Source organism: Nicotiana sylvestris, chromosome 9 (genome assembly GCF_000393655.2).
Source record: "Nicotiana sylvestris chromosome 9, ASM39365v2, whole genome shotgun sequence".
Lineage (NCBI taxonomy): Eukaryota > Viridiplantae > Streptophyta > Magnoliopsida > Solanales > Solanaceae > Nicotiana > Nicotiana sylvestris.
Window position 1 is genome coordinate 113,708,523 of NC_091065.1, and position 14,684 is coordinate 113,723,206.

Below are 14,684 nucleotides of genomic sequence, written 5' to 3' on the forward strand. Positions count from 1 at the left end.
ATCTGGGGGAATCATGTTTATGTGGAAGGAGGATCTCATAGTTGTGGAAGAAGTGGCTACTACCCCCCAAGGTGTCCACGCAATGGTAAAGGTAAGCCCAGATCACCCTCCATGGCTTTTTCATCTATTTATGCTAGTAACCTTTTAATGGAAAGAAAGCTCATATGGGAGCAACTAATCACTATCTCCAACAACACAAGAAACAACTGGTTCATAGGTGGAAACTTCAATGAAGTCTTGAAGGCCAGGGACAAGTTTGGGGGCAACCCTGTAAACCTGAGCCGCAGTAACCTATTTTTGGAACTGCATAAACAAGTGTCACTTAATAGACCTAGGGTATAAAGGAAGCAAGTACACCTGGACTAACAAAAGATATTCCAATAGAACTTCCCTAATCCTAGAAAGAATTGATAGGTGCTTTACCAATAAAAGTTGGATTGAACAATACCCTGAGGAAACTGTTCAGCACCTCCCTAGGACCCATTCAGACCACTGTCCTTTGAAAATTCAATTGGTAGGGCCCCTAAGTAACAAGCTCTCAAGGCCCTTCAGATTTGAAACAATGTGGGCTAGCCACCCTTCCTTCCCCAACATTATCAATAGAGCCTTCTCTGGTCAATTCTCCCTCCTCCAATCCACTACAAAATTTCAAAACTCTGGAAACCAAATGGAACCAAGAATTCTTTGGAAACATTTTCCACAAAAAAAACAGACTCATGGCCAGAATCTGTGGTATCCAAAAGTCCCCCAGCTACCAATTCAGTAGCTTCCTTCAAAAGCTTGAAACAGACCTTAATAATGAGCTGAATCGCATCCTCAAGAATGAGGAAGACTTTTGGAAACTAAAGTCTAGGATCAACTGGCTAAATGAGGGTGATGCCAGCACCAGATTTTTCCACACTTCTACCCTTAAAAGAAGAAGGAGAAACAGAATCCTATCCCTCAAAGAAGAAAATGGTCCAGTTAACCATTGTTGACTTCTTTAATGGGATTTACTCAACCTCTCACTCTGAAGTCCCTTGGGCAACCACTCACCACTCCACCATGGAACCCACTCTGCCCTAAAGCCACAAGGCTTTCATGGACAGGCCCCTTCAAATGAGTGAGATAAAAAGGGTTGTCTTCTCCAGCAAACCCTTCAAATCCCCAGGCCCTGATGGCCTCCACCCTTTCTTCTATCAAAAATACTGGGGTATTGTTGAGGACTCTGTCTCAGAATTTTGCCAAAAGTGCTTCAGCACAAGCTCCATGGATAACACCATGAACCAAACCCTTCTGTGCCTAATTCCTAAATGTCCACAAGCCTCAATGTTGAAAAACTTCAGACTCATTGGCCTTTGCAATACCATCTACAAAACAATCATTAAAATCATTGTAAACAGGATAAAACCTATCCTACCTCACATCATAGGACCAAGCCAAGCAAGCTTCCTAACTAACAGAAGGGCCTGTGGCAATGCCATCATTGTCCAAGAATACACCAACCATTTCAGGAAAATGAAGGGCAAGAGTGGCAATATGATTCTAAAAATAGAACTACAGAAGGCCTTTGACAGGCTGGAATGGTCTTTATTAGAGACACTCTAGATGCCTTCAATTTCCCAAAGGGTATATCCAGGCTCATCATGTCTTGCATAAGTAATTCCTCCATCTCCATCCTTGTCAATAGGGGGGAAACTAAACCTTTCAATCCCTCAAGAGGCATCAGACAGGGAGACCCCATGTCCTCCTATCTATTCATCTTGTGTATGGAAAGACTTTCTAAATTGATTGACAAGGAAGTTATGCAAAATCAATGGCACCCCATAAGCATAAGTAGGTCTGGACCAAAAATCTCACACCTCTTCTTTGCAGATGACCTCACTCTCTTTGCCAAAGGTAACATCAGAAACTGCAATACCATCCTCTCCATATTACACAATTTCAATAGTCAGCCAGGACAAAAATAAATCTAACCAAATACAGAGTCCTGTTTTCCTCAAACACCACCCAAGATACCTCCCAACATCTCACCAACCTCATGTCCATCAAACACACAACCTCCTTTGGAAAATATCTTGGTTTTTCCATTTTCCACAAAAAACAATCAGCCTCAGACGTCCAATTCATTATTGACAATATGCAAACCAAACTGGCTAGCTGGAAAACAAAATACCTCAACATGGCTGGGAGAACAGTCCTAGCCAAAACCACACTAAGCAGCATCCCAAGCCATGTAATGCCATACATCACCCTTCCTACCAAAGTAACCAATCAAATTGATAGAATTCAGAGACCACCCCTAAAAAGAAAAAGCTTCATTTGATTAAGTAGGATGTAGTCACTAGAACCAAGCCTGAGGGAGGGCCAGGGCTGCAAAAAGCTAGCTTTAAAAACAAAGCTGCTCTAGCAAACCTGGCATGGAGAGCTTACAAGATTACCAACAGCCTTTGGGCTAGAGTCCTTATTCACAAACACTGCAACATGTCTAGACCTACACATGTTTTGGGACACTCAGGGAAACATAAATCCCCAATTTGGAAGGGTTTACTGAAGGGCCGGGAAACCTGTAGCAAAGCCAGTAGATGGGTTGTTAATAGAGGAAATAAGGTCAATGTCTTAAATGACACTTGGATTCCTAACCAGCCAGCTATCAGGCACATGAGAGAAGGCCCCCTAACCCAGAATGACCTCCAAGTTAGGGTTGAAACAATTCACAATATGGTCACTTGGGACACCTCAATTCTGTCCATTATCATCCCCTCATATATCCTAAACCTTCTTAAGTCTGTGTTTATTCCCAGTTCCGCCACTAAAGAGGACAATCTAATATGGGACCTGACAGCCAATGTGCAGTTCTCCAACAGCTCTACCTATTCCTTCATAAGCAGGAACACACCAGCTTACTCTCCTGGGGAAGAAGCACCTTTCAAGTGGATTTGGAAGCTTCAAACCCCCAACAAAATCAACCATTTTACCTGGCTCCTAACCCATAGAAGACTGCCACCAGGAGCTTTCGACACTCTATTGGAATGAACTGCCCCCCGCATTGCCACTTTTGTGGATTTGATCAGGAGGACATTGACCACATCTTCTTCATCTGTCCCAATGCTGCACATTACTGGAATGTCATCTTATCAAGATCATCAGCTTCCACACCCTCCAATCCAGTCCTCAATAGCCACCTTTGACAATCAGAATGGCCAACCCTCAAAGGTGTGAAGTATAACAATTGCCTCAACTGGGACAGTCTCATCCCCTTCTGCCTCTGGCACATTTGGTTGACAAGAAACAATAATGTCTTTAATAACAAAAAAGACATCATTAATGCAAACAACACCATAGCAAAGGCAACAGAGTACCATGTGCTTAATAATAACAATCCAAAACTATTCACTCACCAAATCATGCTTAAATGGAATCCACCACCTAGAGGCTCCTACAAACTGAACACTGATGGAGCAGCAAAGGGCAACCCAGGAATAGGTGGAGCAAAGGGGATTTTCAGAAATCATAATGGGAACTGGATTTTGGGCTACATGAATAACATACCTCAAACAACAAACACAAGGACAGAAATTCAAGCCCTTATTAGAGGTCTACAACTAGTTGAACTAAACAACCTAGTTCCGCTAGAAATAGACACTGATTCAGCAGAAACAATCAATATGTTGATAAATGGAAATCTGATTTTTGACCCCCTAATTTGTGAATGCAGATCAATGATCCAAAGGATGGACAGCGTGGTGGTGAGGCACACATATCGGGAGCAAAACAGAGTAGCTGATGCGCTGGCGAAGGAAGTAGCAAAATAATTTTTTTGAACAAATCCTTGTCTTTAGCAGTTCCTCCGATGTTTGCCAATGATGTATTTTGGGCAGACATCCTAGGAACTGAACTACCTAGATCTTTTGTGGGATGTAACCTAAGTACAATTACGCAAAACATTGCAACAATGGGTGCCATAAGGTACCCCAGTCACGCCCCAACTGTAACCCCCCGTTTAACTAGTTTGGATAATATAATATCCCTTTGACAAAAAAAAAATATAAGATATAGTAGTAGTAATATCTTGTTGATATATGCAGGGGCGGCCCGACGAATTTTGTAGCCTAAAGCCAAACTTTATGATGGGCCTTAATTTTTTAATTTTTTTATATTATTTATTTGAAGTCTATTTGTTTTTTTAGCTTTTCTTAGATATAAAGTTATCCCAAAAGGAAACTGATTCCGGAGAGGAAGTTCATAGATGTCGATCTTGTCCCTCTCAACCCTCATGTGCAAGCACAATTCTGCACTAGAGAGGGTTGGAGCTTCTTCAAAGAACGTGTTGAGATGGCGAATGAGCATATGGTGAAGGAGTTCTACATCAATGTTCACTATGTAGTTCGGGACTCAAAAACAACTAAAGTGAGGGACAAGACAGTTGTGTTTGATGGCAAATCATTGAATGAATTCCTGGGGTTCGAAGAAGAGGATGAATCACAATATTTAGAAAAGCTAGCAATGAAAGAGGAGGTTCGTCCTTGGTTGGCCGAGCACTTGGCAGCCCCGGGTGCAGTCCCAGTCTGGTTGAAAGCACAAGAAAAGATCTTAATTTTCTTATAATCAATAACTCCTAATAAGTATTTCTCATTTGATAGGATAACTTATCCATTTAACTTTTCTTGTGACATTGTTGTTCTTAGGTAAGATTTTATTAATATTAATTTTGAAAACTTCTTTCCGCTGAAGTAACGGTAACATGAGTTATTAACATTATTCCATAAGCAATTTAAGCATCTGAAAAAGAATTAAATCTTTTTATTTGCTTAAGTGTATCAATTAAACTCATATCTTCTAATTGTACTATTTTTCTTAATAGTTTTAATTCAGAAAATAAATCAAAACCGTCAATATCGAATTTATTATTATGCTTTAAGGAACATTCAAGATTAAGGTAATATTTTTTCAAATTTTCAACACCTAGTGATCTTAATTTTTACTGCCAAATAGAAAACCAAAAATATTTTCATATGCTTCGAATTGTTCAAATCTATTTTGAAGTGAAAAAATAGCCTTGTCTATTATATATAAAAGTAATCAATTCTAAAGGAGTCTTCGAAAGATTTTGAGATTTCATTATCAACATTCGCATCAAATTGTTACATTCTATATATGACATGTTTCTTACGAAATTTGGGTTCGATATTCATTTCAAGTGCAATTTCTTTGGTAGAAATCATAGCAATTGCAAATTCTTCTTCTCTATATTTGTTAAAAAAAGAAATCAAACTTTTTTACTTTACATAACTCTTTTTAAAACTTATATATAGTCTATTAGGTGTAACAAAAAATGAGGGACTCACAAATATAAGGCCTAAAACGGTTGCTTTATGGAAGAGCCGACCCCGGATATATGAGTAATAAAGAATGTTCTTACTCTTAGAGGTTGCATCAATTTGATTTCCTTTTTGAGTATTTCTATTAATTAACAGAGAATCAATTTGAAGGTCTGTAATTTAGATGTTTTAGCCTAAGACAAATTCCTCGGGAATATGCCCGATGTTGTCTGACTAGTTTCCAACTGACTGGATTTGAATTTGGGCCATTAACTGCAGTATATAGGCTCCTGGGCTGGGTGTCGGCCTTCAGGATTTTGTGGAAGGAATTAGCCTATTTGCAAAGCGCAGCCACCCTTTCTAAATTAAAATCACCTTTGTTGATAGCTTGAATTAGTGATTTCAAATTTTGAATATGAAAAGTGAGTTTAAATCAAGTGACTCTTGAATTCCAACATATAGAAGCGAATTGAAATCAAGTGTTTGTTGTAAAAACTTCAAAATATTAGGGATGAAGACCGGCTATATAGACTAGAGGAAGAAGGATATTAGAGAAATATATAAGATGCCTGAAGTTCATGCAAAAATATCTATTGTCTAAAGTTACTTTGGCAAACCAAACTTCAAATGTCTGAGCTTTAAACTCCCGCGTTTGAAGTTGATTGATATAAAGCGGCTAAACTTTAAAAATTACAAACTTCGACGGTTGCCTTTATGGGGGCTTCAAATCGACATGCATATTAATGAACATATGAGTTTTTTAATTAACTTTGAAGTGTAAAGTTTTAAATTTAAATATAGATGAAAATTTCTATTTCATGATAAGGTCGTGTAATTGATATCATATTTTTGGTTTTTACCCATAGAAATTTTTACACAAGGCACAAGAAATGGTTAGAAATAATTGGGATTCTGCTGGATTCTTTCTCGTATAATTAAATTAAGGGAAAATAACAGCTCTTAAAATAATAGCTGAAAATATATATATATTTTTTTGTATATATATATATACATTATGTAAGTTATATATAAAAATTATATAAATTTTATATATTTTTTCGGCTACTAAATGTAAATAATTTCTAGCGCGGACTAAAAGTGAAAAAAGCCCTATAATCAAAACCTGACATGTAACAAATTGAAACTATTTGCAAAAATAGAAGGAACTGCATGTGGTTACAAATAATTAGGATTCCGCTGGATTCTTTTCGTTATAATCAGAGCACGTAAATTGTCATTTACTTTGGGATCGGCATTTTGTGTTCCAACTTCCAACTTATTTTCTGGCTTTTGAGTTTTGCCTTAACTCATTGAAATCTAATTTATGCAAGAATAAAGTGAAGAGTGGAACAAAATTGAAATATAAAGCAAGGAAGTTAAATTAAAGAAACGGCTTAGATAATGAAGGATGATCTAGGTAAATAGCCACTTATTAGGTCATCAATTAGAGTTTAGCTATATTTTAAATTATATTGGTAAAATAGGCACTTATTAATACGATAATATAAGTCTAGACGAAAATAACCCTATCTAAAATACAGAACAACTTCAGGAACAACTACTAGATTTTGAATGACCTGAAGCAGTTGTTCTCAATTGTTGAAGTATAATGTGAATTCAAAAACCATGAATCCTTTCTGGATTTTTCTGAATTTTGTACTAGTAAAAATTTAAAAAACCAGTAATTTTTCCAGAATTTTATACTTAAAAGGTTAAAAGTTGCTGAAGTATAATGTGAATTCAAAAACTATGAATCGTTCTTAAATTTTTCTACATTCTGTACTAGTAAAGGTTATAGAGGCTTATTGTAGGAACTTTGTCTGGTCTGGGACTAGCACAATCACAAGGAAAATACTGGTAGCATGGGAAAGAGTATGCTCTCCAAAGTCCATGGGAGGATTAAACCTAATCAACATCAAATTGTGAAATAAAGCTGTTGTGACAAAAACATGTTGGGACCTTGCTCACAATGTGAAATTCGGGATTTCATACCCTCAGGACAAGATTTACAATCATTACTTACATCAAACTATGGATTAGATGGGTACATGCATACTATATAAGAGGTGCAGACATTCCTCAACAAGCCTGTTGGATCATAAGGAAGATAATGGAAGCTAGAGAGGATCTAAAGCTAATACAAAATGATGGATCAACAAAGAAAAGTATCACTAGCTTGATATATAAGCAGCTACTACCCAACAATACCAGAGTGCCTTGGAAATGTCTCATGTATAGGAATAATGCTCGACTTAAAACCAAAATAATTATGTGGCAGAGATTACAAGGTAAATTGCTGATCACTGATAGACTCATAAGATGGGGAATGAATGTAGAAGTAAAATGCAGTCTTTGTCAATCACAAGATGAATCAAGAGATCACCTGCTAGCAAGATGTGAATATTGGAGCCACCATCTAGAATGGGCTATCAAAAGTGCAAAAGGGAGATCACCACAAGCTCAAATATTCAAGATGACGTATGCGGAATGTCTCTATGCCATATGGATGGAGAAAAATCATAGAATTTTTGAGAAGAACAGTAGAAATAGAGAAATAGTTGCAAGAGAGATAGCAGAGATATGCCATGTCAGAGCAGCACCACGAGTCCAAACCATCATGCATAGCCTTCAATTTTAGTAGATAGTTTGTAGTTTATGATGTATAGATTTTGTCTTTAGGCGTTTTTTTATATAGATAGCTGATTGAGTTAGTCGAGCTATGATTTTGTAAAGATTTACACTGGTGATTAATAAAAAAGTTAGTTACCAAAAAAACAAAGATTCAAAAATTTGATAATTTCTATGGCTTTTTTATTTAAAGGTTAAAAGTTGTTAAAATATAATGTGACTTCAAAAATCATGAATTCTTCATGGATTTTTTTTTGAATTTTGCACAAGTAAAGATTTAAAACTAGGCATCGTTCATGAAGTTTGAATTTTCAAAATTGCTGAAGTACGCTATGAATTCAAAAATTAGGAATTTTTCCTAAATTTTGCACTAGTAAAAGTCCAAAAATCAGGAATAGTTCTTGAATTTTGCAATAGTAAAGGTTCAAACACTAAGAATCGTTCCTAGATTTGAAATTTGAGCAATTTTTTGAATATCAGCATAGTTTATTGGGATTTCGCTTGTCAAAGTTTCGAAATCCAGTACTGGAATTCTGTTCCGTATTTTAGTTGAGGGGAAACATGTCAATTTAATCGAATAAGTGACTACTTTACCATTACAATTTAAAATATAAGATGAACTCTAGTAGCCGCCCCAAAAAGTGACCAATCCAACTAATTTTTTCGATAATTAATGAAAGAAAGAAGAAAATTCATATAAATTGACAACGAAGTTAAATTATAGAAACAATATTCTACCAAAATAATGAAGCCATTTTAGGTTTCTCTTGCACCAAAACCAATTATTGATGTTTTTATAGAGCAGAGGAAGACAAAAATTATCCAGCCAATGACAGATCAATTTTTGTTTTTGATTGTAGCTCTCCTTTTATGGTGTCTACATTCATTTGGGTTTGTTATCCTTATTTTTTTTTTCCAGGATATAATCCAGGCCTCTCCCTGTCAAAAACAAACTCAACCAAAATTTGAAAAGGAATCATCTTTTGAAACAAACTCTAACGAATGGTATCCTAACCACCTCCTTATTCTACTATTCGCAATCCTTTTTTAACACTACTACTTTTCCTCTACACCACCCATACCTTTTACACACAACACGACGCTTATTTCCTTTGCTGACCCCATCTTACCAAATAATTAATATATTTGGCTTTATTAAATTACACAAGGAAATGTTAAAAAGAGTAATTTGCACCCCAAAGACAGAGAATATTATCAAGTTTACACGATAAGTAATATCTTACTAGTGACAAGAGATAATAGGGTTTTAGCAAAATAAATGGAAAATGGGAAGATGGATTGATAATCAGATGCTTGTGTAATTAATAATTTACAGCTTGAAATTGCAAGGATTAATAAACAGACTTTAAGTTATATAGTGTGACAGTTCCAATACAATGTAATTAATTTTACATGTTATAGCAGATTAAAGTATAAGGTTTTTAGTAGGTTATCAATTAATATTTATAATATAGATTTATCTTATTGTATATATAAAAAACTCTCACTTTAATTTATCGTCCTTTCCCATTTTTATATCCGGTCTAACCCTATTCAAAATTCTTTTAGGATAAACATTCTATCTTTAATTATTGGATTAAGTGATCCATTCTTTCCGTACATAAAACAAAAGGTCCCCATACTTTTACTCAATTATTATTATTATTATTATTATTATTATTATTATTATTATTATTATTATTATTATTATATATAAAACCCAATAAAGGCTCCTCTCTTTTCTACACTGAAAAAAAACAAGTAGTCGATCTTACTAATGGAGACATTGAAGACCACCACGTCTCTTCTTTTATTGACTCTCTTTCTTTCAAGCACTAGTGTCACTCAAATCTTTGGAGTGAAGACACAAAGTGAAGCCCTTGGCCAATTTTACAAGGCTAAGTTTAGACACAATTCCAACATTGACAAAAGCCATTTTACTCATGATCAAGATCTCAAATATCTTCATAATAAAAAAACTGTACATGTGGTTTCTCAAAAAGAGAATGACAAGATTCAGAAACTTCCTGGCCAACCTCCAGTAAGGTTTGAGCAGTATGGTGGATATGTTACAGTTGATCAATCTGCTGGAAGAGCTTTCTATTATTACTTTGTTGAAGCTCAACGTTCTAACAACTCTTTGCCTCTTCTTCTTTGGCTTAATGGAGGTAAATTATCTAAGTATTTACTAACTACATACTGGTAATTAATATTTTTACAGTACTAGTGTAATTAGCATGTTAGTTATTATTTTTACTAGCTTATTAATTACGTTTACAAAACTTAATCTCCTAATCTAAAACTTAAATTTGAAGTTATTACTTACCTAACAATTATGTTAAAATGTCTAAATAGGTCATCGTCAAATTTTTTCAACCCCCCCGAATTTTGTGTTTAAGTTATGTGCTTTACACATTCAGTTCAATTATTGGTAATTAGAGATTAATCTCTATGATAAACATTAGTTTGTAACATAATAAAAATGGTAAAAATACACTAATCGTGAAAAATCTTTATGTTGTTTGCTATATAGCTTAATAATTTTAATTTCAGACAATAAGGATTTATTGTTTATTGTTTGATTAAACCTTATTTCTTTTAATCTGGACAGGTCCAGGATGTTCTTCTCTTGCATATGGAGCCTTTCAAGAACTTGGACCATTTAGAGTAAACAGTGATGGCAAAACACTTCACAAAAATAAATTTGCATGGAACCATGGTAAATTTCAAAATTGTTTTCTTTTCACCCAACAGGATTAAAGATTATATTATTATTATTATTATTATTATTATTATTATTATTATTATTATTATTATTATTATTATTATTATTATTATTATTATTATTATTATTATTATTATTATCTCTCTAACTAGTAATTCTTTTTCTTTGGGGGAATATTATTAGCTGCCAATGTGTTATTCTTGGAGTCTCCAGCAGGAGTAGGTTTTTCCTACTCTAACACATCATCTGATGTTAAGATTGGTGGAGATAGAAAAACAGCTAAAGATAATTATAAGTTCTTAGTAAATTGGCTGGAAAGATTTCCTGAATACAAAGATAGAGATTTTTACATATCTGGAGAGAGTTATGCTGGTCATTATGTACCTCAATTGGCACATACCATTCTATACCACAACAACAAGGCAAACAAGACTATCATTAATCTTAAAGGAATCTTGGTCAGTCTCTTAATTCTTCTCAAATTTAATTCCATATAATTATATAACCTTTGTATACCTTTTTTTGTTTTTTGTTTTTTGTTTTTGTTTTTGTTGTCTTTGTGCTGAAATATATAAAATTAGCTAGATCTGGATCTTACTAAAAATAAAAAAATTTCCTGAACATGGAGTAATAATTGAGATTTAGAAAAAATGTAAGAGTATGGAAGTTTCAGAGATGAGGACAACTCTTGTTAGGAGTTAGAGCACATGACCAAGTTAGCATCAATCACATGGCCATATTATTCCGCATGGCCATATTTTTGTTCTTTGACAGCAATGACCAAGGTAGCATCACATGTTACAGGCTCCACAATATTAGTTTATCCAATAGCCATTTTGTCATATATATATATATATATATATTGGTAATTACATAACATATGGGATTCAAGGATCCACGCGCATAGCGGAAGCTTAGTGCATCGGGCTGCCCTTTTACATAACATATGGATTGATATGAGATTCAAGGTATAAAATTCACTGCTTTTGTCTCAAGTTAGGAGTAAGCTAGTTTTGATTGTTAAGATATAATCTGACCATCAATCTTCTAAAATATCTGATCATAGTGATAGTATAATATATATATATATATATATATATATATATATATATATATATTGGAGCTCTGCTCCTATTATTTCTCACAAGTAAAGAACTTTTGGTAAGAATAATTTTTAAATTAAGTTGGTTAATCTAAGCAAGGAAGTCGAATTAGGTCATTTAATTTGAAGTGGGAAAAGAAGAATAGCAGGCCAAACTACCATATTCAACGAGTAAATGGAATTAAGCAAAACAAATTTTAAAAAAACTATGAAGTTTGCTTGCTAAAGCTCACAAAGACAATGACATAACAACTCTTTTCTGTTGCTTATTCTATTAAAAAAAAAATTGTTTATTACCAATAACAGTTAGCTTGGACAGAATGGTTGCTTCCTAAAGATATATTTTACCATAAACTGCATGTCAAAGAACTTTAAGTCAAAATAATTACAGATCATACAGCTGTAAACTGCTTAGCTACACTTAATTAATATTTGTGTAGTAAGTAAAAAGATTGAATAAGTATTATGGTTGTTAAGTAATAGTAGTGAAGTATGAATAGTCCCAATATAAATGTTTAGATATTGACAGTATGAAGTTAATTATCATTTATATATTCACAAAATGTTTTATTGTCAACATGATATATTTTGTCGAGTTTTCAATTACTGTCTGGATCATTATATAACTCCTAAGTACGTAGAAAGTTTCTAATTATGTCATTTGGTTTTATAACTTGATTGTAATTAAGTAGTTATTGTCCTCGCGCGGCAGATTGGTAATGCAGTGATTAATGATGAGACGGATACGAGAGGAATGTATGAATATTTTGCAAGTCATGCCCTGATTTCTGATGAACTTGAAGCTCAAATCCAGAAACAATGCAAGTTCACAGAGAGTTCAGAATCAGACGAGTGCAAATTGGCAGGAAGTAAAGCTGAATATAATACTGACCCCATTGATATCTACAACATATACGCTCCACTCTGCCATAATACCAATCTCACTGCCAAGCCCAAGAAGCCTTCTGTAAGTCATAGCATATATATAATAATTTTGAAGACTTAAATTTAACTAGGCAATATTTATTTATAGCATGAAAAGGGAATTAAATAATGGATTTAGGTTATATTAATCCACTGACAGTGTATGAGATTTTACAGTGGTCAATGTAATATGACTTGTTATAGTAGGTTTACCTTCAAAATGAAGTTACTCATAATATATGTACTTACTTATTATTGATATTATTATTATTATTCACAATGCAATGCAGTTAGTGATCGATCCATGTAGTGACTATTACACAATTGCCTACATGAATAGGCCTGATGTTCAGAATGCTCTCCATGCCAATGTCACCAACATTAAATATTCAAATTGGCAGCCATGCAGGTATTTTCAAAGAATTTACCCATGTTTATCTACTCCTTTAGTTCTAGAAAATATTTCGTTTTAGTCAAAAAAATAATAATGCAAATTAGAAGCATTATTTATAAGATGAATAGAACGCATACGCAAGTATGAGTTTATTTCTCCACATTTCTTCTTCAATTACTTTACAATTGCCCCAGTGGAATAGTTGAAGCACCTCAAATTGGTGCGGATACCATAAAAATATTCTTGTTTGTATCGGTTGTTGACTTGATAACCGAGATGTGAGCTTGACTTCATGGTTTCGGTGCTCACTTTGAAAGAAGTTTGCTTAGTGGCTACTTGTGCATATTCTTGTCTGTTAAAAGAAATATAAATTTACAACTGATCAAAATGTTCTTATTTAAAGTTATTATTGATTCCAATTAAATTTATGATATTATTAAGGTATTAATTAAACTGAAACTATCTTTAAAAAATGCAGTGATGTCCTAACAAATTGGACAGACAGCTCATCAACCGTTATTCCTCTTCTCAGAGAGTTTATGGCAAATGGACTTCGAGTGTGGATATTCAGGTGACCACCTTAATTATCCTCCAGTATCCATTTTCTTTAGTTTGGCTTTTTTTTTTTTTTTTTTTTTTTTTTATATCTTCTTATTTTATGTGTTTGGTTATTTAGTAATTACAACTTTATTATGTTAAAAAAAAAATTGCAGCGGTGACACTGATGGAAGAGTGCCTGTTACTTCAACCAAGAATTCTATTAAGATAATGAAGCTTCCTATCAAAACTGCGTGGCACCCCTGGTACCTCAGTGCAGAGGTAATCATATTATTAGCCTCTAAATTTGTTTCCATTTTATAATATAGGAGTATGAATATGCTATATATATAATATATATATTCCTGTTTGGATAATACTCATTTCATTGGAGTTAGAAAAAAACACGACCATTACTTTTAAATTAATCTTATTTATGAGTTGTTTAAAATGTAGGTTGGTGGATATACACAAGTATACAAAGGAGATATGACATTTGCAACAGTACGAGGGGCAGGACATCAAGTACCAAGTTATGAAGCAGCTAGATCCCTTTCACTTGTCATGCATTTTCTTGCTGGAACTGACCTCCCCGATAAACACACTTAACTACTTTTCTAGTCAATATATATTCCTTTAAGTTACTTTATTCGTTTCATGCATTTATGGGTTCAGGTTTAAACATAATGTGGCATTCCTTCTTCTATTTTTCTTTTCTCGAAATAATCTCTAGTATTTAATTTTTAGTACAGTTACATTTCTCTATAACGATCATCTTTTATAACATCACTTCATTATGACGATCAAGTTTTCTTTGGAATTAATTTTTCCGTTATGTTATAATCAGGATTTTTTATAAGCGGTGTCCCATTTAAAGAAATGAACAAACAAATAAACCATTATAACGGCATCTTACTACAAAACAATTCAAGTACATAGCTACTGCAACTCTCCTCGACAAGTTTTCATTTTCTGAAATGTATCCATAATAGTCTCATTAGAAACATTGCTAAATACATCTTTTTCTATATAAGACACCAAACAACCACTCAAAAGCTTGACGAGCGCAAAACA

The 14,684-nt window shown here is 34.0% G+C and overlaps 1 protein-coding gene across 1 annotated transcript; it reads left to right on the forward strand.

The window, feature by feature from the left end:
• The first annotated feature begins 9,672 nt into the window (after positions 1–9,672).
• On the forward strand, positions 9,673–14,316 carry LOC104235723 (serine carboxypeptidase-like 40). The gene is made up of 8 exons (XM_070156487.1): positions 9,673–10,096; positions 10,540–10,647; positions 10,837–11,111; positions 12,468–12,722; positions 12,970–13,088; positions 13,552–13,644; positions 13,787–13,892; positions 14,067–14,316. The coding sequence occupies exons 1-8, from the start codon at positions 9,706–9,708 to the stop codon at positions 14,217–14,219; spliced, it is 1,500 nt and encodes a 499-aa protein (XP_070012588.1). The 5' UTR covers positions 9,673–9,705; the 3' UTR covers positions 14,220–14,316.
• Positions 14,317–14,684: the final 368 nt, after the last annotated feature.